Source organism: Dipteris shenzhenensis, chromosome 11, assembly GCF_047967505.1.
Source record: "Dipteris shenzhenensis isolate YYH24624 ecotype China chromosome 11, Dip_SZ_1.0, whole genome shotgun sequence".
Classification (NCBI taxonomy): domain Eukaryota; kingdom Viridiplantae; phylum Streptophyta; class Polypodiopsida; order Gleicheniales; family Dipteridaceae; genus Dipteris; species Dipteris shenzhenensis.
In genome coordinates, this window is record NC_141606.1 from 17,619,063 (window position 1) to 17,643,602 (window position 24,540).

General features: G+C 40.8%; 1 protein-coding gene across 1 annotated transcript; it reads left to right on the forward strand.

Annotated features, from left to right (window-relative positions):
* The first annotated feature begins 3,059 nt into the window (after window positions 1–3,059).
* Window positions 3,060–6,829, forward strand: LOC147896697 (pentatricopeptide repeat-containing protein At5g27110-like). Its single transcript, XM_087381941.1, has 2 exons — window positions 3,060–3,385; window positions 3,524–6,829. The coding sequence occupies exon 2, from the start codon at window positions 3,578–3,580 to the stop codon at window positions 6,827–6,829; it is 3,252 nt and encodes a 1,083-aa protein (XP_087238067.1). The 5' UTR covers window positions 3,060–3,385; window positions 3,524–3,577.
* Window positions 6,830–24,540: the final 17,711 nt, after the last annotated feature.

Genomic DNA, 24,540 nt, shown 5'->3' on the forward strand with positions numbered 1-24,540 from the left:
CTCTGAAAGTATTCATCAATTTTGCACACAATTTTTGGGATCAGGATTGTAATTTCAAGCTTTAATCGGTTTGCATGTTCAAGTTTAGATTCAATCACACAACAAGGAGAAATTTGCACAATTCTTGAAAAAAAAGCCTTGCAGTACTTATCAGATAAGTTGTTACATAGGGCCCAAAGGTTCACAAAAGTAACAGCATTAAATGCTTACAAAACGGCCCAAAGGTCTCCCAGAACATGACTAAGCATTTTAATCGGCTGAGTCGCTTTCCACGATGTTGTTATTACGAGAGGTAGAAAACAAAGGAACATGAGCAGTGGTTGATACGCAATGACAAGGTCCCAAAAACAATCGTGGATCTCGTAGTCCTAGAGCAACCATTTTGTCAGCGCGGGTGCCAGTTTGGGCTCGATTGTGGGCTGCAATGAGCTTCTTGAGGTCAATCGCAAACTACTAGACAGCAGGAAAGTTGCCCTCAAGACGTTGGAGAGTTAAGGGCATGGTTAGAAAGAGTTCAGTGTGGAGATTGCCACCATTTCCAAGATCCTACACATAGGGCGACAAGTTCCTCTCCCATTGAAATAGCCATCAGTCACAATCCAGGTCTTTCGCTCCATAGTCGTTTATGTGGAAGATAGTGCAATGGGAATCACAAGAGAAGCATCAAAGCTCATGTTGGGCTCTTGCATGGCGGAACTCTTCAGGCCAGTGTAGCAATGTGGAGCAGGGGACACTCTCTTTAAGCGGAGCAAGGTGGTTGAGAATATTCCACAAGCTGCGACACATGGCAAAAACTCCTAATTTTATCCCTCTCGCCCCCCTCCAGGTCTTTTGCTCCATAGTCGTTTATGTGGAAGATGGTGCAATGGGAATCACAAGAGAAGAAGCAAAGCTCATGTTGGGCTCTTGCATGGTGGAGCTCCTCAGGCTAATGCAGCGATGTGGAGCAGGGGACACTCTCTTTAAGCGGAGCAAGGTGGTCAATGAGAATATTCCACAAGCTGCGACACATGGCAAAAACTCCTAATTTTATCCCTCTCGCCCCCCTCCCCCCTTCACCCCTCCCCATGGGCTAATACCATTTTTCACTAACAGGGCCCCCCTATTAAGCTTAACAAGAAAAAAGGTTGGAATTTGGGATGAGCTTGCAGCTAACTAGAAGCAGATGGAGGTTGTTAGGAATGCATTTAAGCTGAATCATAAAGAGGTGAATGTGTTAATAGAGATTATGGGATGCATTCCTAAGGGGTGGCCAATGAACAATATAGTGACTTCTTTCTAGAAAGCCAGACAATGGACTTTGGGAGGTAAGGTGGAGCTGAGAAAGTTATCCGCTAGAGTGGCTTATAGATTTCTCCTTCAAAATGTGACATTGGTCCCACTGTCAAATGCAAAACGGGGCCTACACAGAGGCTCACGGTGGTGGAAAACAAGGCTACTGGATGTTTGGAAAGGGTGTTCAGTTTGCAACGGGAGCTTTTAATTAATACACATATGGGTGCCAATGCGTAAGAGGTTTAGTAAATGGATGAATATCAACCTTGCGTGCCCTCTTTGTTGGGGTGCCATTGAAGGGATTAAACATTTGTTATGGGATTGTATGATTGCTCGCTGGATCTAGAGGAAAGTTGAATGGGCGATCTGCGGGGTGGATCTGATGTCCAGTCTGGTGGGGACAGGGATCTCGGCAAGTTAGTCATCTACCATGGCAGCCATATGGCTCTATCTTAGGGTAGTAGTGTGCCTGGCATTCTAGGAGTATAGGAATGTTGTGGTAGTTATTGATGTAATGTTTGATTTGGATAAGAAATATCAAAGGTGAAGGGATTACTCCAAGATATGAGTATAATAGCCAATAAGAGGGACCGCTTGATAGTGGCATGCCTAGCTAAAATTTATAGGGTTCTATCTTGGTGTTGTAACATTGTTGTGATGCAGCGTAGGCCACACGTGGCAAACCCTAGTAAGGTGGCCATTTTCTATAATACGTCCTTTGACCTCCAATTGCCATTGCCTTTCTATTATTTTTATAAAAAAGTGCTCCATTGTTTCACGGGAAAAAAGGTAGGTGCAACCTTGACATTAAATTTCCCATTTCCCACAAAATTACCACAAAGTCTAAATAAGGCCGTAATTTCATATGCTTGTATGTGGTGAGAGGCACCTTGACATTCCCATGCCCCACAAAACTACTACGATGTCAGAGGCCTTAATTTTGAACCCTTGTTCCCCTCGCCCCCCCCCCTCCCCACCCCCTCAAACCCCCACCCCCCGCCCCCCACCCCCCCACACACACACATCAAACGATTAACGATTCCTAACCGTTTGATTGAAAACCTTTCATAAAGATAACGGAGGAGGAGTTTGTGTTGTCTGATACTTTAGGGTTTTTCTCTCGGCTACGTTATGATCATGAGAGAATGTGATAGCCCGCGGTGAATTTACAGCCCAACACTGCCAATAAAAGTAAATAGCCCGCCAAGAATGTGATAGCCGGACGCTTCCCCAAGTCGCCATGTGTTCCACCTCCCCAAGCTCGGCATCCAATGCTCGCCACCCCAAGTTGTCAATTGTCAGGAATCTGCTTCGGCAACAGTCATCACCAATTTCCAACCGATAACACAGTGCCCATTTCCTACTTCTTCGTCATCAATGACGCTAGTTGTAAGATAATGCATCTCCACCGTTGCATCCGCCCGTCTTGTATGATAATTTAGACACCCATACCAGCTACATTATGTGAAATATACAATAACTACAAAGAGCAACCGGCTATACCGATGATCCGCCCGTCCTGTATGATAATTTAGACACCCATACCAGCTACATTATGTGAAATATACAATAACTACAAAGAGCAACCAGCTATACCGATGAACTACAAAACATGTGCCATCAGAAGGCCTACATGCCACGCGCCAATCATCACTAACCCAACAAACCACACCACACATCTTATCACCGATACATGCCTGCCAAGTAACCCAATCTAGGGACGCCATGTAGATGCCGCTCCTAGCGACGATTGACAACCCGAAATCATCTCCGGTCGCCGGTTTGGGTGAGACCGGCCGAAGTCCGGTTTCCTCCCGGGAACCGCCTCCTGGACACTATTCCCTACTCCTTCACTGTAGCTCAGAGCTCTTGCTTATCATTAACCTGGGAGACATCTAACTTCCAGCACATATGCTCTCAATTTCTTGCCGTTTTGATTAGAGAACAAGTTAGGCAATTCGGAGATGAAATGGAAAGGATCCGGCGGGATGCTCCTCCTTCCAGACACATCTCGTTCCAACAGTGCGGATGGTTTGTGCCTCGGGAAGCGAGTCTGGATCTGAAAACTTTGCACGCAACTGCAGCTGAAATCCTGGCAAGACATTTCCTGGTAAAATCGCCTGCAGAGCCCACGTAATTGAAGACCACGTTTTTCGAATAGCTTTTTATGTATCGATAGTTTGGGGCAGGTATATGTTTCAAGAATTTGAGTTTCTGACGTCTGATGTTGCTTTCTGACATATATTAGAGTCTTTTGCGCGGTAAAACGGGAATGTCCCATCGGTAGGACGACGTTCAGCCAATGTCGAGGCAACTAAATTCCCTACGGCACTTCGGTTGGAATGAGAATGCCCAACACGTTCTAGTTTCTGGGATGGAGGCTGCAGATACAATAAGTAACTCAATTAGGTACTGGAAAGAAGCCGGAGACTTGATTAGACTATGTAAGGAGGAACGGCTGGATGAAGCGCTCCAGGCTGCAGATTTCATGAATCAGCAAGGGATATCTCTATCAAGGGAGGTTATTTACTGTCTTTTACAGGGGTGCTCTAAAAAGAAGGATATAGCAACCGGCAGACGTGTGCGTTCCCTTATGACCAGCAGTGGGCTTGATTCGATTGCGGTACTAGGAGACCATCTCATCCGTCTATTTGCTGCAGGAGGGAGCTTGCAAGAAGCAAACGAAGTTTTCTCCAAGGTTTCAAGGCCAAGTATTTACACATGGAGTGCCATTATCTCAGCTCATACAAAGCTTGGAGAAGGGCATAAGGCATTTGAACTGTATTGCAAAATGCAGCTAGAGGGAGTTAAATCTGATAAAGTGATGTTTTCATGTATATTGAAAGCGTGTAGCAGCATAACTTCGATAGGGCAAGGCAGGCTGATACATGATGAAATCATCAGAAGCGGATATGAATCAGATGTTGTCATTGGGAATACGCTTATTGACATGTATGCCAAATGTGGGAGTCTGGACGAGGCACACAAAGTCTTTCAAAGCTTGCCAAGTCTAGATATTTTGTCATGGGGCGCACTGATTGCAGGATATGCTACCCAAGGTTTTGGGCTTGCTGCTTTTAAACTTTTTGAGAAAATGCAACAGGAGGGCTTGAAACCCAACAGGGTCATCTGTCTGTGCCTTTTGAAAGCTTGTAGTATCATAGGATCCATAAATATGGGCAGGATGATGCACGACACTATCACCACTAATGGACTGGAATCAGATACAGGTATTGTAAACACCCTCATTGACATGTATGCCAAATGTGGGAGTATAGGGGAGGCACGCAAATTGTTTGACCAACTATCTAATCGAGATGTTGTTTCCTGGACTGCAATGATAGCTGGATATGCCCTGCATGGATACGTTTCTCTGGCCTTTGAACTTTTTGAGGAAATGCGACAAGAAGGGATCAGGCCAAGTGAAGCTACATATTTGGGCATTTTGAAAGCATGTAGCACTGCCGTAGCTATAGTGGAAGGGAGATTGATCCACGATAAAATTATAAGAAGTGGGCTTACATTAGATGTGGTCATTGGGAGCACCCTCATTGACATGTATGCCAAATGTGGCAGTCTAGAGGAGGCATATAAAATGTTCGACAGATTACCTACTAGAAATTTTGTATCATGGGGTGCAATAATCGCAGGATACACCCAGCATGGGAATGGTCTTCTTGCTCTTCAACTTTTCAAGGAAATGCAGCAGGAGGGCGTACGGCCAAGCGAAATTACACTTGCATGTGTCTTGAAAGCATGTGGTATTGTAGGAGCTCTAGGGCAGGGTAGGCTTCTACATGGCCTAATCATTGGAGATGGGCTGGAATTAGATGTGGTAGTTGGTAGTGCACTTGTTGACATGTATGCTAAATGTGGGTGCCTGGATGAGGCGCATAAAATGTTTCTCAAATTGCCTAATCGGGATGTGGTGTCATGGGGTGCAATGATTGCAGGATATTCACAGGGCGGTGATGGGTTTTATGCGTTGGAACTTTTCAAGCAAATGCAACAGGAGGGTATAAAACCAAACGAAGTCATTGTTTTGTGCATTTTGAAAGCATGCAGCAGCTCTGGAGCTCTACAGCTGGGCAGACTGATACATGATGAGATCAGCCATTGTGGGCTTTCATCAAATAAGGTTGTTGGGAGTGCAATTGCTGACATGTATGCTAAATGTGGAAGCTTGGAGGAGGCACAAAGAGTGTTTGACAGCTTGTCAGACAGAGATGTGGTGTCATGGGGTGCAATGATATCGGGATATGCCCAGCATGGGCATAGTCTTCCTGCTATTGAAGGCTTTACGAAAATGCAACAAGAAGGCATAAAACCAGATGAAGCTATTTTCTCATGCACATTGAAAGCATGTGCCGACATAGGTGCTCTAGGACAAGGTAGGGTTATACATGATGAGATTGTCAAAAGCGGATTGGACACAGATGTAATCGTGGGAAGCACCCTTGTAGGGGTGTATGCCAAATGTGGGAACCTGCTGGAGGCTCACAAAGTGTTCAATAGCTTACCTAATCATGACATGTTGTCATGGGGAGCAATGATTGCAGGATATGCCCAATTCGGCAATTGCAGGCTCGCTGGGCAATGCCTTGAGGACATGCAACGACAAGGCTTGAAGCCAGGTGATGCGATATATGTATATGTCCTTGCTGCTTGCAGTCACGCAGGCCTACTAGAGGAAGGCCTTCAGGTCTTTAATTCTATGACAGAACGCAGCCTCAAATCCATCACGGAGCAATATAGTTGCATGGTTGACCTTCTTGGCCGTGCAGGACGCTTGAAGGAGGCTGAAGATGTCCTCCAAACCATGCCTGTTCGACCAGATAATGTTGTGTGGACATCTTTGCTCTCCACTTGTAGAAGTCATGGTAATGTTGAGGTAGGGAGACAATGTTTCAATGAGGTAGTCAGGTCAGATCCTAAGGCTGCTTCTGCATATGTTCTCATGTCAAGCATCTATTTTAGTGCCCACATGTGGGAGGATGTTGACAGATTACAGGAGCTGAGAATGTCTGCTTTTGCACAGAAGAAGCCCGGGAGGGCTTTGATTGAAGTCAATCAGAGTTTGCATGAGTTCGTCGTGGGAGGTAAAAGCCACTTACAAAGTATTGAGATAAACGGAAAGCTAAAAAGGCTAAACACCTTTCTAAAAAGAGGAGGATATGTACCTCAGCCGGGTTTACTTCTGGAACTGACTGCAGATGAGGATGAAGATACCTCTCGTGAGCTCTTTGAAAAGTTGCCTGTAGTGTTTGGGCTAATTGGTACAGATGAAGGTACAACAATCCAAGTTTCAAGAATATGTAATAGCTACCATAGTAAATGTAAGTTTATAACCAATGTCGGAAAACAAGAGATTTCGATAGTTTATAACCAATGTTGGAAAACAAGAGATTTCGATAATTGGCATATACACTTTTTGTTTGAAAGATGGGTGTTTATGCTGATTGTGCATCGAGTCCAAATAAATCCTGTCAAGCTGGATTCTGGATATTTATGTTGTGTGCTCTCCTCCACAAGTGGTGTTAGCTTCTCCACGTGATCCTCTCAATTGAGCTGCCTAAGGTGGAGGGAACCAGGGATAAGGGAGCTTATACAACCAATTTGGGGAGCCTTCCCCCCCCCCCCCCCGCTGCGCAGGCTAGGTAGCTGACCAGGTGGCCCGTGCATGTCCCTCCAGCTGACCGACTAGCAGGCACTGACATGCCTAATGACCCTGGCGATGACAAGTGGCCTGTGGGCACCCAACCTAGGATATGCCCCTGAAACATACCCTTTACTGGATTGTCTCTCGTAGCAAAACTACAAACAGTACTCAGAAGGAAACAAGACCAACACCGCCCAACCGTTATCCTTGCTAGGATCACCCCCGAGCAGGCACGTGCTCTTCCAGGTAAGACTATGTCCCATGTCAGGCAGCCCCACCCACAAATGGGTGTCATTAGGGAGTTACTAGCTCATAAGGTATCTATAGCTGTGGACTACGGCTACATATTGGCATGGGGGGCTTAGTGTTGCGAACATGATCAGTACCTGGATCTAGAGGCATGGTGTACTTGGCAAGCTAGGTTGATGTATCCCTTGTGGAATACTCTAGTTCGTGGCTCAGTTAGTATGTCACCTTAGTTAGCTGAGTTTGGTTTGAGACCCACATATAGGGTTCTTCTATTTCTTTGTACAAGAGTTCTTTTGGCTTTCACAACTAAGAAGAGGAAAACTGTTTTCAACCTCCACCTTTGTGTGTATTCCCCCATTGTGTATGTGAAAAAGCCGCAAGTGAGACTCCTTCCTTCTCTCCCACTATCTTCACATGGTATCAGAGCCTTGTTCGTGGTAAGGAGCTCAAGAAAGCAAACCAAGTTCGTGGTGTCCTGGTAAGAGGACTAGTGTCGCTTTCCTTTTTCGAGTTTGGGAGCAAATCTCTACAGGTAGCATAGCCGGAAAGTGCAAGAGTGCATTGTCTCAGGTTGAGACGCCCTTCGTGGTGTGGCGAGAGGGCAATATATGCTGCTTCGCGGTGTGACTTTATTTTTCTGATTCGAGGCTGTTTCGGGGCCCGTTTTGGAGGCAGAAGTTCTCCGAAGCACTGAGAAAAAGGCCCTGTTTTTGCTGTGCGACCACTGCTCTGCAGGTCAGTGAAAAGTTGCCGCAGAAATTGCATCGTATGCCTGTGTGCAAAGATATTGGGAGTTACAGAATCATCCTTATTGCCTGTTGATACAAAATTATCACTAGGAAGTGACTGTGTGGTCAAATACCACTTTCGTCAGTTTTGCAAATTTGCCCGTGGTGTGAGGCAGAAGCTGTGTTTTTTGCAGTGACAGAATATTTTGCAGTGTTCTGTAATGGCATCTGATTCTCTTTCATAGATTGTCATTGAAAAGCTTGCCAAGAACAACTTCCAAGCATGGAAGTTTAGAATGACGAATTTCCTTATGGGAAAAGGCTATTGGGAGTTCATTACAGAAAATGAAGAAGAACCAGTTCTTCCTAATGTTCCCAATCAACAGGAAATGCAGGCATTTAAAGGATGGCATGAGAGAGCCAGAAAAGTTATGTACTGGCTGTCTATCAATATTTCATATTCTATGATTGTGCATATTCAGGATGCAAGTACGCCAAAGGAGACATGGGATACTTTGGCAAAAATGTACAGCACAAATACGCAAGCCAGGAAAATGTAGCTCAAGCAGGAGTTGCACAATGTGCAGAGAGAAAATATGAGCGTCAATGACTACCACATGAAGGTAAAGAAAATTGCAGATGCACTTGCTTCCATTGGGTCGCCAGTGGAAGATGATGATCTAGTTTCTGTGACCTTGAATGGTCTAGGAAAGGATTATGCACAGTTCCAGACATCCATTGCCATCCGTGAAAAATTTCCTGATTTTGAGGAGTTGTTTGCTCTTCTAATTTCTGAAGAGCAGAGAAATGGTAGTGCATCTTCTTCAAAAGGAACTTCAAAAGAACTTGTCTTCTACTCAAATCCTAGAAGAGGTAGAGGTAGAGGCCGATCGGGAGACCGATCTGGAGGCCATGGTAGAAATCAGAATATGCAGCAAACTCAAGAAAACCAGTCCTATGGCGGAGGACGTGGTAACTCTAGAGGCAGGGGGAGCCAAAGAGGTCGTGGTGGATGGCAGAGAGGCCAAAATGCAAACAGCAATGTTGAATGCTACTATTGTGGTAAAATGGGTCATATGGCTAAAGACTGCTACAAAAAGCAGAATGACATTACGACTGGAAAATTGCAGCAAGGCAATTATGCATCCTCTAGTACACAGGGTGATGATAGAAATGAGCATTTGTTTATGGTGCAACACATGACCAATTCTATGACAAGTGAAGAAGAAAGCAATGATGTGTGGTATGTTGACTCAGGTGCATCAAACCACATGATAGGTCATGCAGAGTGGATGCAGGATGCAAGGAAAATGGATAGACTAGGATTTGTGAAGACTGGTGATGATACTGCACATCCTATTGTGCAGATTGGTAAAATTTCTTTGTTTATGCAGGATGGGAAAAAGAAATACCTGTCTGATGTATTTCATGTCCCGAATATGACCAAGAATCTAGTTTCTATTGGTCAAATGGTTGAGCAGGGCTTGCAGGTCAGATTTAATCCTCATGGATGCTTTGTTGAGGATATGAAAAATAACGGCCGCTTGATAGCAAAAGGAAAGAAGAAGGGTAGGATGTTTACATTGGATGCGGACATGCCTGAATTGAGTGCAGCAATGTTTGCACATGGGACCGGTGTAGTTGCAGGTATTGATATCTGGCATAAACGCATTGGTCATGTTAATGTACATCGACTTAAATCAATGCAGGCCCAAAACATTGTTGTAGGATTGCCTAAATTCAAGGTTGCAGAAATTCATAAGGTATGTGAAGCCTGTCAATTTGAAAAACAGGCAAGGAAACCATTTCCTAGACATGTTCAAGAGAGTAAGAAGCCATTGGAATTAATCCACTCTGATGTGTGGACTACTAAAGCTGCATCTATTGGAGGCTGTCATTATTTTGTCACTTTTATTGATGACTACAGCAAAAAAGTTTGGGTGCATTTTATAAAAAGAAAAGTGAAGTGTTTGGGCATTTCAAAGCTTTTAAAGCTATGGTTGAAAAAGAAATAGGCCTGCAAATAAAATGCCTAAGGTTAGATGGAGGGGGAGGGGGAGTACCTCTCAAATGAGTTTGCAAGGTTCCTACAGGAGCATGGCATAAAGCAGCAATATTCATGCAGTCATACCCCACAGCAAACTGGACTTGCAGAAAGGAAAAACATGCATATTGGAGAGGTATCTGGGGCCATGCTAAATGAAAAAGACCTACCAGATTATTATTGGGCTAAAGCAGTTGCTACAGCAGTTTACGTAATGAACAGGACTCCCACTGCAGCAATACATGGCATGACGCCAGAGGAGATGTATACTGGTAGGAAACTAGATATTTCTCGTTTGAAAAAATTTTGTTGCATTGCCTATGTTCATGTGCCAGATGAGTTGAGGTCCAAGTTGGATCCAAAAGCTGAGAAGTGCATCTTTATTGGTTATTCTCTGTAGCAAAAAGGGTATAGATGCTATAACCCTTCTACTCGTAAGTTTACAGTGAGTAGAGATGTTGTCTTTGATGAGATGAGCAGCTGATATAAACCAATAAATGTGATGATTGATGTAGATGCACAGAATGGTAATGCTGCACAAAATTCACAGCAGCAATCACAAAATATTAGTGGACCTGTAGTGTCCTCTAGCAGTGGTTCACATACTTCGCCATGGACAGGCAGATTGAGATTAAGGAGAATCTCCTCAAAGCAATGCAGATAGTGGTACGCAGGTATTACGGAAAGGAAAAGAGAAGGTAGATCAGCCCATGTTTGATGTGAATGCAGGTCACTCTTATGTGGATGGTCAATCCAGTGGCTGTAAACAGAGCATTGATGATGAGGTGGGTATTCCTTCTGTTGTTACACCTGGAGTAAGGAAGGCCAGGGATGTTTTGAGAGCACCTGAAAGTGAGCCTATTTTGCGCAGGTCTACCAGAGCTAGATATCCTATGGATAGGCTGAAATATGATGGATTTACAGCCATTCACTATGCCTATATGGTCAAAGTGATACAAGAACCAGAACCCACTTCTTTTGAGCAAGCCATGGATGAAGAAATGGATGCCTTGGAAGCAAATGCTACATGAGAATTGGTGCCTTTGCCTAAAGACAAGTACATGAGAATTGGTGCCTTTGCCTAAAGACAAGAATGCAATTGGCTGTAAGTGGGTTTATAAGGTGAAGCACAATGCAGATGGTTCTGTGAACAGATACAAGGCAAGATTAGTTGTCAAGGGATATGCACAAACATATGGGATTGATTATGAAGAAACATTCAGTCCGGTTGCAAGGATGGCAACCATGAGAGCAATCATTGCTATGGCTGCATCAAAGGGATGGTCTTTACATCAGATGGATGTAAAGAATGCCTTCTTGCATGGTGATTTGCAAGAAGAGGTCTTTATGGAGCAGCCACCAGGTTATGTTCATGCTGTTCATCCTGAGTTTGTTTGTAGGTTGAAGAAAGCCTTGTATGGCTTGAAGCAAGCACCTAGAGCATGGTCTGACAAGATAGGATAGTATCTTGTCACTATTGGCTTTCAGATTTCCAAGGCAGATTTCTCACTTTATGTGAGAAAAACAGAGAAAGGTATTATGCTGCTTGTCATTTATGTTGATGATTTGATCATCACAGGTGATAGTGATGAAGATATCCTTCATGTGAAAATGCTATTGAAGCAGAAGTTTGAGATGAAGGATTTGGGAGAGCTGCGTTATTTCTTAGGCATTGAGGTGATTCGATCAGCAAGTGGAAAACAGCTCTTGCAAAGGCAGTATGGATTGGACATGCTATCCAAATATGGGATGACAGGCTGTAAGCCTATTTCAGTTCCTTTGGAGCAGAATGTGAAGCTGAGTGCAGATGCAGATGAGCTTCTAGAAGATCCTACTATGTACAGAGGCATAGTAGGAAGTTTGATTTATATGACTATTACCAGGCCGGATTTGAGCTATGCTGTTGGATTGGTAAGTCAGTTTATGTAGGCTCTAAGGAAATCACGTTTGTATGCAGCTAGACACATACTCAGGTATGTGAAGTCCACATTGCAGTATGGACTATTTTATGAGGCTGGGATTCAGATACAGTTGCATGGATACACTGATGCTGATTGGGTTGGTAGTATTTCTAATAGACGATCTACCAGTGGATATGTGTTCTCCTTTAGGAGTGTTGCAGTCACTTGGAGCAGCAAGAAACAACCTACAGTTGCCTTGTCGAGCATAGAGGCTGAGTACAGGGGTGCAACAATGGTTGCATGTCAGGTAGCTTGGTTGCATAAGCTACTTTATGATATGCATCAGTCTATAGATGGGCCAGTTGTCATTTATTGTGACAACATGAGTAGTATACACTTGGCAAATAGCCCAGTCTATCATGCTAGAACAAAGCACATTGAGGTGCATTATCACTATGTGTGGGAGAAGGTTTTACTAGGTCTTATTAATCTAGTTTATGTCAGCACAGAGGATCAGGAAGCTGACATATTCACAAAGGCATTGGGCGCAGAGAAGCTGCGCAAGTTTAGAGACCTGCTCGGTGGTGCAGGAATTGGGATTGAGCTCGAGGGGGAGTGTTGAGATATCGAGCTCCACTTGTGATATGCCAGGGTGACCGTTGTGCATTTATGTCACCGACTTGTTAGAGCTGCAGATGCGGTTGGTACACCACCCATGAATAATAGCTGGATGACAGCTATCCTTATGTACTCTAGTTTGTGGCTCAGTTAGTATGCCACCTTAGTTAGCTGAGTTTGGTTTGAGACCCACATATAGGGTTCTTCTATTTCTTTATACAAGAGTTCTTTTGGCTTTCACAACTAAGAAGAGGAAAACTGTTTTCAGCCTCCACCTTTGTGTGTATTCCCCCATTGTGTATGTGAGAAAGCCGCAAGTGAGTCTCCTTCCTTCTCTCCCACTATCTTCACAGAGATTTGGACTACTTTTTTATTAGCCTTCTCCTTTAGTGCTAGCCTTCATCATGGCTAAGTTTGCCCTTCACCTTCGGAGTGTCGATAGAAACTCAGTACGAAGAGTTTGATAAATGGATGCTCAAGTATGTGTGGGGGTGTGGATTTGTATGTGTGAGAGCATACTTTTATACTACGGTCTACACCCATTGTTGAGCACTGATGATGTCAGTGGGGATGTCATAGTAGCTAGTTTTTGCTATGTGCGATGGAGTTTATGGTTTTCAATCTTATGAGTGACTATCGTGAGATTGAAACTGCACTATGTTGTGTTTTTAGAGGATGAGTTTGGGAATGTTCCTGGATTCATCTAGGTATATGCTTCTGCCATATTAGCGGACATGCAAATTTCACCTTGTGAAGTTTTCGTCCAAGTTGCGGCCTGCTGGTATTGCGATAATTCTTTCTATCTTAAATGGTACGTTGCCCTATCAGCTAGATTTAGATTTAGATGCTCGTTTGGGAGAGACTAAAATGAAATCATTTAGACTTCACAAGCAGTTGTAGCTTGAATGAACAGATTTGGACTACTTTTTTCTCCTTTAGTGCTAGCCTTCGTCATGGCTAAGTTTGCCCTTCACCTCCGGAGTGCCGATAGAAACTCAGTACGAAGACTTTGTATAAATTGATGCTCAAGTATGTGTGGGTGTGTGGATTTGTATGTGTGAGAGCTTACTTTTATACTATGGTCTACACCCACTGTTGGGCGCTGATGACGTCAGTGGGGATGTCATACTAGCTAGTCCCTGCTATGCATGATGGAGTTTATGGTTTTCAATCTTATGAGTGACTATCGTGAGATTGAAACTGCACTATGTTGTGTTTTTAGAGGATGAGTTTGGGAATGTTCCTGGATTCATCTAGGTATATAATTAAGCCTCATGCACCAAAACTAATTAAGTAATGGGTTAGAAAGGAGAGGTGAGAAAAGGAGCGGTGGGTTTGAAACATAATCATTTCATTCAAGCTTTAGCTACCACTAGAGAATCAATTTTGGGTTTTTCCTTGGGACTCTAAAGTTTGTGTCTTTAAAGTCTAAAGACTGAAGGTATCTATACTTCTTCTTACATGTAGCTAACTACTTTGCACTCAAGATGGTAGATGCTATGTAAATATTAGTTTATCCAGAGAGCGGGAGGTAGGACCCCTTCTTTTAAAGACATGTAAGATCTCTTGATCAAATCCTAAGGTGAAAGCTTGGATCCATGGAAAACATGGGAAACCTACTCAACTGATCTTCTAGCTAGCAATGCTTCCTTCTTGCAAAAGCAGTTAGCTCTAGAGCCCAATCAAGGCTAGACATTGAGCAATAAATCTCTATTATGTAGAGTATTTGAATGTTTGAATGTTGGATGCTTGCTCAAATAAGGTAAGTTATCCTTTTTCCTTTCAAGAATGCTCCTTGAAAGACCTATCCTAGCCTTGAAACCCATGACACCACTGTAGCATAATTTGAAGATAAGATGGTTGCAAAATAATTATTTGTATAGCATTTTGTTACCATGGTAAAGAGGATTCGTTGCACCAAAAGATGAGGATTTCCTTGGGAAATTTGTTGACATGAATATGAATTTGCAAGATAATAATACATGTACAAATAAGATGAGAGATCTTGTTATCCTTCTAGCATGCTCTTTCCAAGACCACCCCTTGATGGTGTGACTCATAGCCTTGAAACTTAAGCTTATTATAGCTACAATTTTGTTCACAACATCGATAATTTGAACATAGGATAGATGCCATATAATTTCACACCATTTTTTTGGCATGGTAAATAATATTCATTGCACCAAAAGATAAGGCTGTGACATGCATATTAATTCATAGGATATTCATAAAATGCCCCAATTTATTTTCAATCTCTAAGTCCCTTCAAGTTAAAACATATGATGTAGGCTTTGTTTTCCATCAAGAGATCTACACTTCTTAAACATTAAAACATAAACCATAAACACTAGACCAACACTCTTTCCTTAGGAAATCAATAACCCACCATTTTGTTTTCATGAAACGGTTAGGTGGTGCTATCTGGAAAGGTTGTGGTGTTTTGTATAGGATCGATAGTGTCCATTATGTTTATTCAATATGACATCACATCTCATCCTCTAACCTTGGCATAAACTTAGACATGGACCTGAAGCATTCATCCTTGTTAAATAGGATTGTGCATCCATTTAGTTGATCCAATAAAGATTGCATTCATCCTTGTTAAAAAGGATTGTGCATCCATTTAGTTGATCCAATAAAGATTCAAGAATTTTAGAAGATAATGTATAAGAAAAGGTTTGAGGACTAAGAAGTTGTGATGATCCAGACTCTCTAATTCCAATTTTTGATGTTGTTTTTTTGTAATACATTCTAGTTTGTTTAATATAGGAAGGGTAGCCATGCTTTACTAATACAAAGGATTTAACCTTTAGACATTGTGTATAGACATAAGGTAATCGGCCCTCTTTCCTTTCTGACATGATCCTTACAAGACATCTCCTAGCCTTGAAACCCATGACCCTAATGTAGGCTAATTTAGACATAATAGTCTACCCTGTGTGTAGAATCTACCATTAAAAGCATGTCCAGTATCCGCATCATGCTCATGTACCCCCCCCCCACCTCTCCACCCTCTATTTGGCAAATGAACTTCTCAAGATGTTCATAATCTACTATGTGTGTAGAATATACCATTCAAAGCTTGTCCAATATTCCCCCCTTTCACCCCTATTTGGAAATTGAACTTCTCAATATTTTCTTGTAACAAAAAACTTCAATTTCATATAAATTTTCTCAATGGAAATCTTATGTTTAACATGCACGTAGGCATATCCAAGCAACTCAAATAAAATTGATAACCACAAGAATTAGCAACTTACTACGTCATCTCTTACACTATTATTACTCAATGGCATTCTTATGCTTACATGCACATAGGTATATCCAAGAAACTCAAATAAATTTGATAACCACAGGGATTGACAACTCCTATGTCATCTCCTACACTATTATTAGTTGATAACCATAGGAATTGGCAACTATTATATCATCTCCTACACTATTATTACGCAATAGATAAATGATTATTAGATGGAACATGCAATATATGCTTTTTCTTCAATCCTCCAAAAAGCTCACAAAGTTGGTTAGATTTCCAAAAAGCTCTCTAGGAGATGATTGCCAAAAAAAAACCCTATGTATGACCATACTTTAGCAACACTCTATAGAGCTCGAGCATGTTGCAATGGATTTGCATGCATGTATTCGAGGTTTTCATAGTAGCAAAAGCTCTACGAATCAAGGAAGGCATAGGCTTTCATTCAAGGCCCTCCAATGCTCCAAGCCCTTTATCTAAGCATTCACTTCTACATGGATTCTACCAATCTTTAGCATCTTCATTCAAATTTTGACTTGCAAGCCTCTCATGGGTTATTTCAATAAGTCTTCTCTAACATTGAATAGTACACTAATGGCTCCTCAGGAGCTCTAACAAAGTCCTAAAATCCAGACCATCAACAACATGAAGAAAATAATCAACATCTAGAAACATATGAGTTCACATAACTCATCCAATAGGTGGTAGATCAATCAAGCCACAAGAAATAAACACTTGGTAGATCAATCAAGCCACAAGAAAGTGATAGATGGTAGATAGCACACCACATTATCTCATTTTCCATGTCCCCTGATCTAACATATGGTAGCACACGTGGAAACACTCCACATCAATAGTTGACATGTGGCATTCTATTGTAATGTTTGCATTATCCTCATATTGCCATGTTATCTTATCCTACCCCATCAAGAAGACATGTGGCACATTACCATCTCATCGGTGTGACATCGGCAATCTAGTTCCATGTCGTCAATGGCCAACTCAACATGTCATTAGTAGTTCCATATCATCTAGCCACCCAAAATAATAGCTCCATGCCATCAATATTTTCCTAACACTAGTAGATCCACCTCACCATGTCACTAGTAGTTCCATGTCAATATTAGCCACCTCATCATGTCACTAGTAGTTCCATGTCAATATTGGCCCCCACCTCATCATGTCACCAAACCCATGTCCATAGTAGCCACCTCAACAGTTTTTCCAGATCAGCAATATCCATCTAGCTCCATGTCATCAAAGTACAACATCAACAACATCAAACATGGAACAAGCAGAGTTTCCAGTAGGTTTCAATCAAGAATCGATGTTTGACACACATGGGAATATTTTTAGAATCCAATACTTATCAATTGCCATCAAGAATTCTATCAAGTCTACATCTACAACAAACCTTAAAAGATTTGATACATCCATAATTCTTGTAGATCCACATCTACAACAAATATCAAAATATTTTTTAGAGGATTATCAAGACTTATGCAAAGGAACAACATTTATTGCAAGTCAAATTTATGTATATGAGATAACTATACTTACAACTAAACGAATAGGATTTACATCTAAGAGAAATTCAAGCCCAAATGTAGATAATGTAGTAGCAATCATTGACATTACATCCATGTAGTTCTCAATGGAACACATGATACACTACAAACTTATTCATACTCAGTCAAAACCCCCCAGTTAATGCTAATTTTAACAATTCTAGCTTGTAAATTCTTGTCATCAATGTAATTCTGAGGATGTACTAGATGTATATTAGTCATCCAAAATTTTGTTTCAACACCAACAATAGTGTAATCATATTTTCATCATGTAAATCCTCAATGATTTCAGCATTTATCAATTTTAGAATTGCAATCTTCTTAAAGAGTAAAAAATAATACTCTTATTGTGACTATTAACAAAAGTTTTCTTGCACATCAAAGCAATTTAACTTACCATCAAAATCCTTGGTAATTCCAAATGATCCCATATATTCTATAACATCTCAAAATGAATATGCATCATTTTATTGCATTTATGATAGTAATGAATTTTGGAAGTGCTATCCACCACTATCAACTTCAAATAAAGATTTTGATGCAAGGGTATAGCGCAAAGAGTATAGGAGGGAAACAAATTTGATGGTCAAGATATGTGATGCTTTTATGAAGGAGGTACAATTGTTGCTAGATTTAACTAGAATAAGAGGCTATACAAAGTATTAGAACATTGATTGTGACCTCTAATTTAGCTAGCGTTTTTATTCCAATAACTTACTATTGTTTTAGTTCTAAATAAAGTCCAACTATTGCACAAAATAGAAATAAAATTTAAGATAGTAGTGTATGCACATTGCACAATCATCATAGTGAAGCAGTTCCTCTAGCTGGCAATATCAACACCTGATTCCTAATAGTATTGTGAGAAGAATGACCACACATCCAAATTCATGAAAAAATGTGAAGATAATGTACCTTGTTACTATTGTAGTATTAACACTCTGAGAGATGACATAAGTTTGGTACAAGTTTAGTAGATAGTGGTTTTCCTCACCCTCTCCCAAGGGTTGAGGCAATTTCCTTTTGGAATGGGGACAAGAGGTCAAAAGAAATACCTTGGATATAAACATGACTTCTATGTCATGATGGTGCTCTCTATTGAAGGCATATGAAAGCTATTAACAATGAGATGGTTATTTTTTAAGGCTTACCCATTCTTTTACTAGAGGTGCTCCCAAATGGAGTCTTACCCAAACTAGTGATCATTGTGCCTTATGATAGAGGCTCACCTGAATTCCTTTTTCAATTTTTATTCATCTATGTATAGGTGCTTACATTAATTGAGGATTACACTTGCACAAATTGATTGAGGCATACTCTTTACAATAAAAAAGGTGTCCCTTGGTGATCTCTTATATACTAAAACGCTTACTTTGACACTTCTTTCTCACTTTAATTGACTGAAGAATATTGAAGAGTTCACCTCATATTGGTATTTAATTCATATTTCTAGATATTTGTCAAATTTGCTTTATTCCCTGATTTGCATCGACTACATTTTGTCTTTTTGTGGGAACATTTATTAGGCCATTTCTCATTACAATTTGGTCATTTGCGCATGATTAATTGTTGGAAATATTTCTTTAATTCTATTGCTAGATTCATTTCTTCACCCTCCAGGAAACATTCTTGGCAATTATGCTTTGCTCATCTCCCTTATTCTTCTTTTTCTTAGCTGGGATTTCACCATTATTCATAGCAATAGCCCTTTCAAGACGCCCTTAATAGGTCTTTGTAGGGTTCAAGATCTTTCATGAAAGTGCAAATTCCTTCGCAACTATGCTTGGATTGGGAATTGCAATTCCTCTTAGTGAAATCGTGTGAGCGAGGTTTTATGAGTGATTCAAGATTAGCGATCCACTCGAGGAGTGTTTAGTGGAGAAACTACTTAGAAACTCATTCTATCTCTTCATTTTCATTCTAGAGTCTTTAGTAGAATGCAATTTGTTGACTATTTCTAGAGTGCTTAGTAGAATGAATTTACAGATTGTCTATTCTATTAAGCAAGCACAGTTTCATGATGAAACTGATTCCTTCAGATGAGTTTCCTTAGAGAAACCTCGATGAAGAGGCCTTATCAGAGGTTTTCTTCAAGTATACTCCCCTATCAACAAATAGGAGTTATGAGGGGATTTTCTATGAGAAACCCACTCTAGACGTAGGTTTTTTCAAAATCATTTCCCTCCTAGTATCCACCATGCCTAATGTCATTGTCATTATTAAATGAAGTTCTTCACCTTTGTACCAAGATCTATGGACACAATAGATATTATCATTTGAAGTGGAAATGTGTTTTTTTTGTGATTAACCATAAGCATGTAGTTTCTCTAAGAAACATGGTTTTAGTAACATACCCTAATATACCTTTTTTTGAATTAGAAATGTAAAAATTTTGTCCTTTGTATGGATGCTCGAAGGTTTTGCTGAGAAAAGGGCCAACCCCCTTGGATTGTAATATTACCAGCTCCTAGCTTAAGGTGGTTGTTTAGCTTCCTCATACTAAGCATGAAATCTTGTATAGTTTTAGAGCCATTTTGCTTGATTTTTTTTTCTTTGAGATTATTTTGTCAAGATATGACATTCTCTTCATTAATATTTATGTACTACCTTAGAAAATCTTCCTTGATCTTATCCTAATCTCGAAAATAGCACAGTGTGTTGCTTTGTCTAGCATACAAAAGAATAATTTTGATAATCATCCTTCTTGTTGTTGCAACCATGTATGATACAAAATTGGAAGAATTTTTACACGTGGTTGATAATGCCCCTATCTTCCATCCACCTAAACATTTATAATTCTCACTTTGGTTCTTAGTGGAGAGGACATATTTACTTGCCTTGTTGCATTTTTAGCCTACTAAAACTTGTGGTTCACCTCTGTCTTGGAGTTCATCATCTTCTCTCTTTTATTCATCTTTGACTTGTCTAGATTTAAGGCACATTTGGTAATTCTATCATTAGATCTTTTTCCCCATTTATTTTGCCATCGTACGCAAGCTTGACTTGGTTGCATCCTTCTCTTCCCACTTGCCCTTATTTTTTCTCCAAATTTTTATCATTGGGACTTCATCCATTGTCAAGATCCCTTCCTCATGAATGGAATTTTCACTGTACCTCTCAAATCACAAGTTTTTTGTTTCCTTTCCAACATTGGGACTTGAAATCTATACTATGGCCCCTCTCACAACACGGGGTTTCTTTTCCTTTTTGATCATGGGATTGTTCCTTTTGTCTCTATTGGGCTAGCTACAAGTTGTTGGATTTTTTGGGAATCCTCCTTGAGTCCCTCTTCCCAATGGTCCTCTATTCTTGGAATTCTTGTGCTTATGGTGTCAACCTTACTCCTTGACCTAGTAGAGGGTTAATAAGATGCTACAACCCCTTCTATATCTCCCTTCCTTGGCCTTGTGCCTATTGAAGGTCTTTTTCCCTTACCGATCATTAACCTCTATACTTGGTTCTCAAAAGAAATAGTGCCAGTGCTTGGTGAAGATGCCCTCTCTTGCACTCATTAGAATTCCTAGTCCATGCATCTACTCAATAAGCATTGTTGATAAGAATTGATCAGGGCGTCTAGTGCTACATAGGTGAAACCATATGGAGACAAGTGGAAGAGCACAACCAAAACAATGAGCAAAGCAACACAGACATATAAATAAACCAAGCACAACTTGATATTACATCAACCTTGGCTTGTTGCCAAATAGCATCAGTTGTGCAAGATGGTGCTCGTGCAACTATGGGTGCTCACCTTGAACTAAGATACAAACCATAATCAAGAGCAATAGGACTTAACTCACAACAATTGAGCAAAAGAGCAAGTAACAAACTTGGTCCATTCTATAGGACTTGTCGGCTAAATACTCTAAAACCTCCTATTTGACTTGGCGGTTTGGTGAACCAACTTCCTAAGATTCTTTCAAAATCTACCACAAGGACCATTTGCTATCTTTTCGTTGCATACCTAGCCGCTCGAGTGTCACCACGTGGCCCCTGGCGCTCCAACTCTCATTGGAACTCAGGTTTGGGTACTTATTGACCTAGAGTCAAGATTGTACCTCGACTTATCTTCATCCATGTCCATGTCGATGTGGCAATAGTATCAAGGGCTATCTCGAACAAGGCATTCTTCAAAGCAAGAGGGCCAGGTCCTCTTGAAATGCTGGTGAGATCAAGAGGCCTGGATAGTTTGAGTGGTAAATCATTGTTAATACATTGCTTAAGCTTTATAGTTGAATGGAAAATTTTAAATGTAATACTTCAAATGCCAGAAATATGCTTGAGATTATGTTTAACAATTGAGTAGCCTTGTTACATGAGAATGCAAGCCATTTGCTATTGATGGTAGTAGTCAATACATTGCTTAAAGTTATGCTCGACAATGGTATGGCAATGCTAAATGTAGACTCAAATATTTCAGATTTCATCTAATGATGGAAAACGACTTTACATTTAAATACTATAATGGTTTAATGCTAACCTTCAAATGTAAGAATTGTGCTTGGCAATTGAATGCTATTAGTCTAACATTGAGGCTTTGCAACCATTTAAAAACCCCCACCACTATTTTTGAGCTCCCAATGTTAGGACCTAAACATGGACGTAGACTCCCCAATGAGTGCCCAAAATGGTTGCAAACACCCAATATTGGTGACCCTACTGCCTTTTTTGTAGCCAAAAATATTTAAAAGAAAATTTTGGCCCCAAAACAATAATGGAGGGCCCAGAGTGATTGTAGACCCCCTAACGTTGGTGTTGAAGGGCCTTTCAAAGCCTCTATCACCATTTTTCCCCCAAAAATTTGGACCAATTTCTTTTTGGTTGGGTCTAAAATGGCAAAGGATATCCCAAAACGGCTTTAGACCCCCCAAAGCTGGGACTCTACAACCCTTTCGGGCCCCCACAACCATTTTCAAGGCCTAAAAAGAAATTTTAGCCAAAAAAATTTGAGCACGATGTTGGGGGGTCTACAACCGTTTTGGGTCCTTCACCACCATTTTCAAGCCAAAAACTAAAGTCCTAGACCCGCCCATGCTAGCATGGGGGGGTCTACGATCATTTTTTTGGGGCCCAAAAATGGTTGTACATTGGGGGGTCTACATTTTTGTAGACCCCCTAGTGCCAGCATTGGGGAGTCTACATCCATTTTGGGTCCTCCATCACTCATTTTTGGGCCTAAGAAAAAACAGTTACAGACCCCCAACGCTGGCATTGGGGGTTTACAACCTTTTTATTTTGGCCCAAAAATGGTTGTAGATCCCCAACGCCGGTGTTGGGGTTTCACATGCTCACTCATGTAGATGAGAGAATTTGTTTTGTAATTATTTTCATTGCTTTAAAGAATAAGTTCTCAATTGATAGTGCAAACCTTCAATCTTTATTTTTTAATTCCCGTTGGTTGTGTGAGAGCCATGTTTGTAGTGTTGAAGACTAGAACCTTTTGCTACTTTATTTTCTTTACACATATTGCACACAAGCAGCGTTCAGTGGATGCACATTCTACTGAAAGATATGATGTGATTGTAAGAATGTCCTTTTCCATTTCGTTAATGTTGTCAATTTCCTATGGAATGTTAGCGTTTTGCAACAAAGACATTCGTATTGAGGAGCATCTGTGACTTTCATATTGTAAAGTTCCTCTTCTGAAATTGTTGTTATGTTCCTCTTTGGACTTCTAGTCGATTGTTCTTGTGATTGTTTGAGATTTGGTTTTGGTTGAGGAACATGCAAATAATGTTTTTTTTTTTAAATGGGCTAATCTCTTATTTTTTGACCTTCAAGGTATGTACTAGTGCCAATAGCTCTTAATCTATAAATTTTCTTGATGGTTCCTGTTGTTGCTGTGTATTTTGTGCCTAGATCCATTGACCTAAACTTATGGCTACATACCTTGCTGAATTGTTGGGGGAAATGCCTACTAAGTCCCATAAGACATAACTCCTTTTATTGCTTCTTGGAAAGAGAGGCCACATGGTCGTATGATGCGTTGCCTCATCAAGTAAAATTACATTGCATTGCTGTGGCAAAGTTGTACCAACATCGAAGAGCATCACCATGTTCTCACCATTGAAAAGGACAACTTTGAAGTGAAGTTATAGTTCTTGTGATAAATGGACAAGACAATCATAAATTAGTAGCCTAGACGATGAAGCTGTAGAGACAAACATTCCAACATGTTGTCGTGTAACGGATGTGCATTGTATGTCCTCAAGAATTTTGGCGAGTAAGAAGCACGGTAATTAATTCAATGACAAGGAACTTCCAATTGATGTGCACAATACACTTAGCAGTCGTTCATACATAGTGTTTGGGACAAATTGTTGCACACAATTGATGATATGATATATCTGTGTTGAATCGGTTAGCGTCATTAAATGCTATTTTTTTATAGAGATCAAATTCTTACAAGTGCTTTGTGTATTCCATAGTCATGTTGAACATTTATATTTTAATTGAGTGTAGTCATAGATCTACACAGCATTACTCTTAAAACCAACATCTTATCTTGCACAATTAATATATTTTAAGATGCTACCAGATAAATATGTGCATAACACTTTCTGTGTATTTGAACCTTTGCATGTGATGATTTTCTTCTCGCATGAATTGTTTTGTTAAGGTATAAACACTCATGTTTATCCTTAAGACATGGTGCCAAGGGGTGGTGGTGGTAAAGGGTATGAGCCTCTCACGAAGGGGTATGAGCCCATATATGTATGCATTTCAAGCAATACGGTTATCAATCGATTATTCATCTTCTTTTCCTCTCTGTCTCAAGTGTCTCTCTCTCTCTTGCAGTTTTGAGAGTCGTTTGTACATGCTTTTCCCTATAGGGGCCTTTGGCCTCTACACATGGTGATCATGAAGTTGAGACGAAGACCATGCATAGTTGTGCCAAAGACCAAGTCGATCCTATTGTTGGTTCAGAACTTCAGACGATTTTGGCACTCTAAGAATCTTGGTCGTACTCCTTCTTCGATGTATACTGGGAGCTTGGGCCAGAATTGTAAGCCTCTTTGATTGGAGTTAAGGGAATCACCGGCCTGATGTCTCTGAGGTTTTCTTCTACCACAAAATGCTTCGAGGAACTGTAGTACTCCAGAGAGAGATGTAGACACGTAAGGATGCATTTATTGTGGGTTGCAGCCTAGAGGGCATGGAGGAGGTAGAGTCCTCAGAGGCATGCGAGGTTCTGGTAGCATGAAAGAAGAACGTCAAAGAGGTGGGCACAAACTCTAACGA

What these genes read in the sequence shown, in the direction of transcription:
- LOC147896697 (XM_087381941.1), top strand. Translation starts at nt 3,578, where the DNA reads ATGTCGAGGCAACTAAATTCCCTACGGCACTTCGGTTGGAATGAGAAT.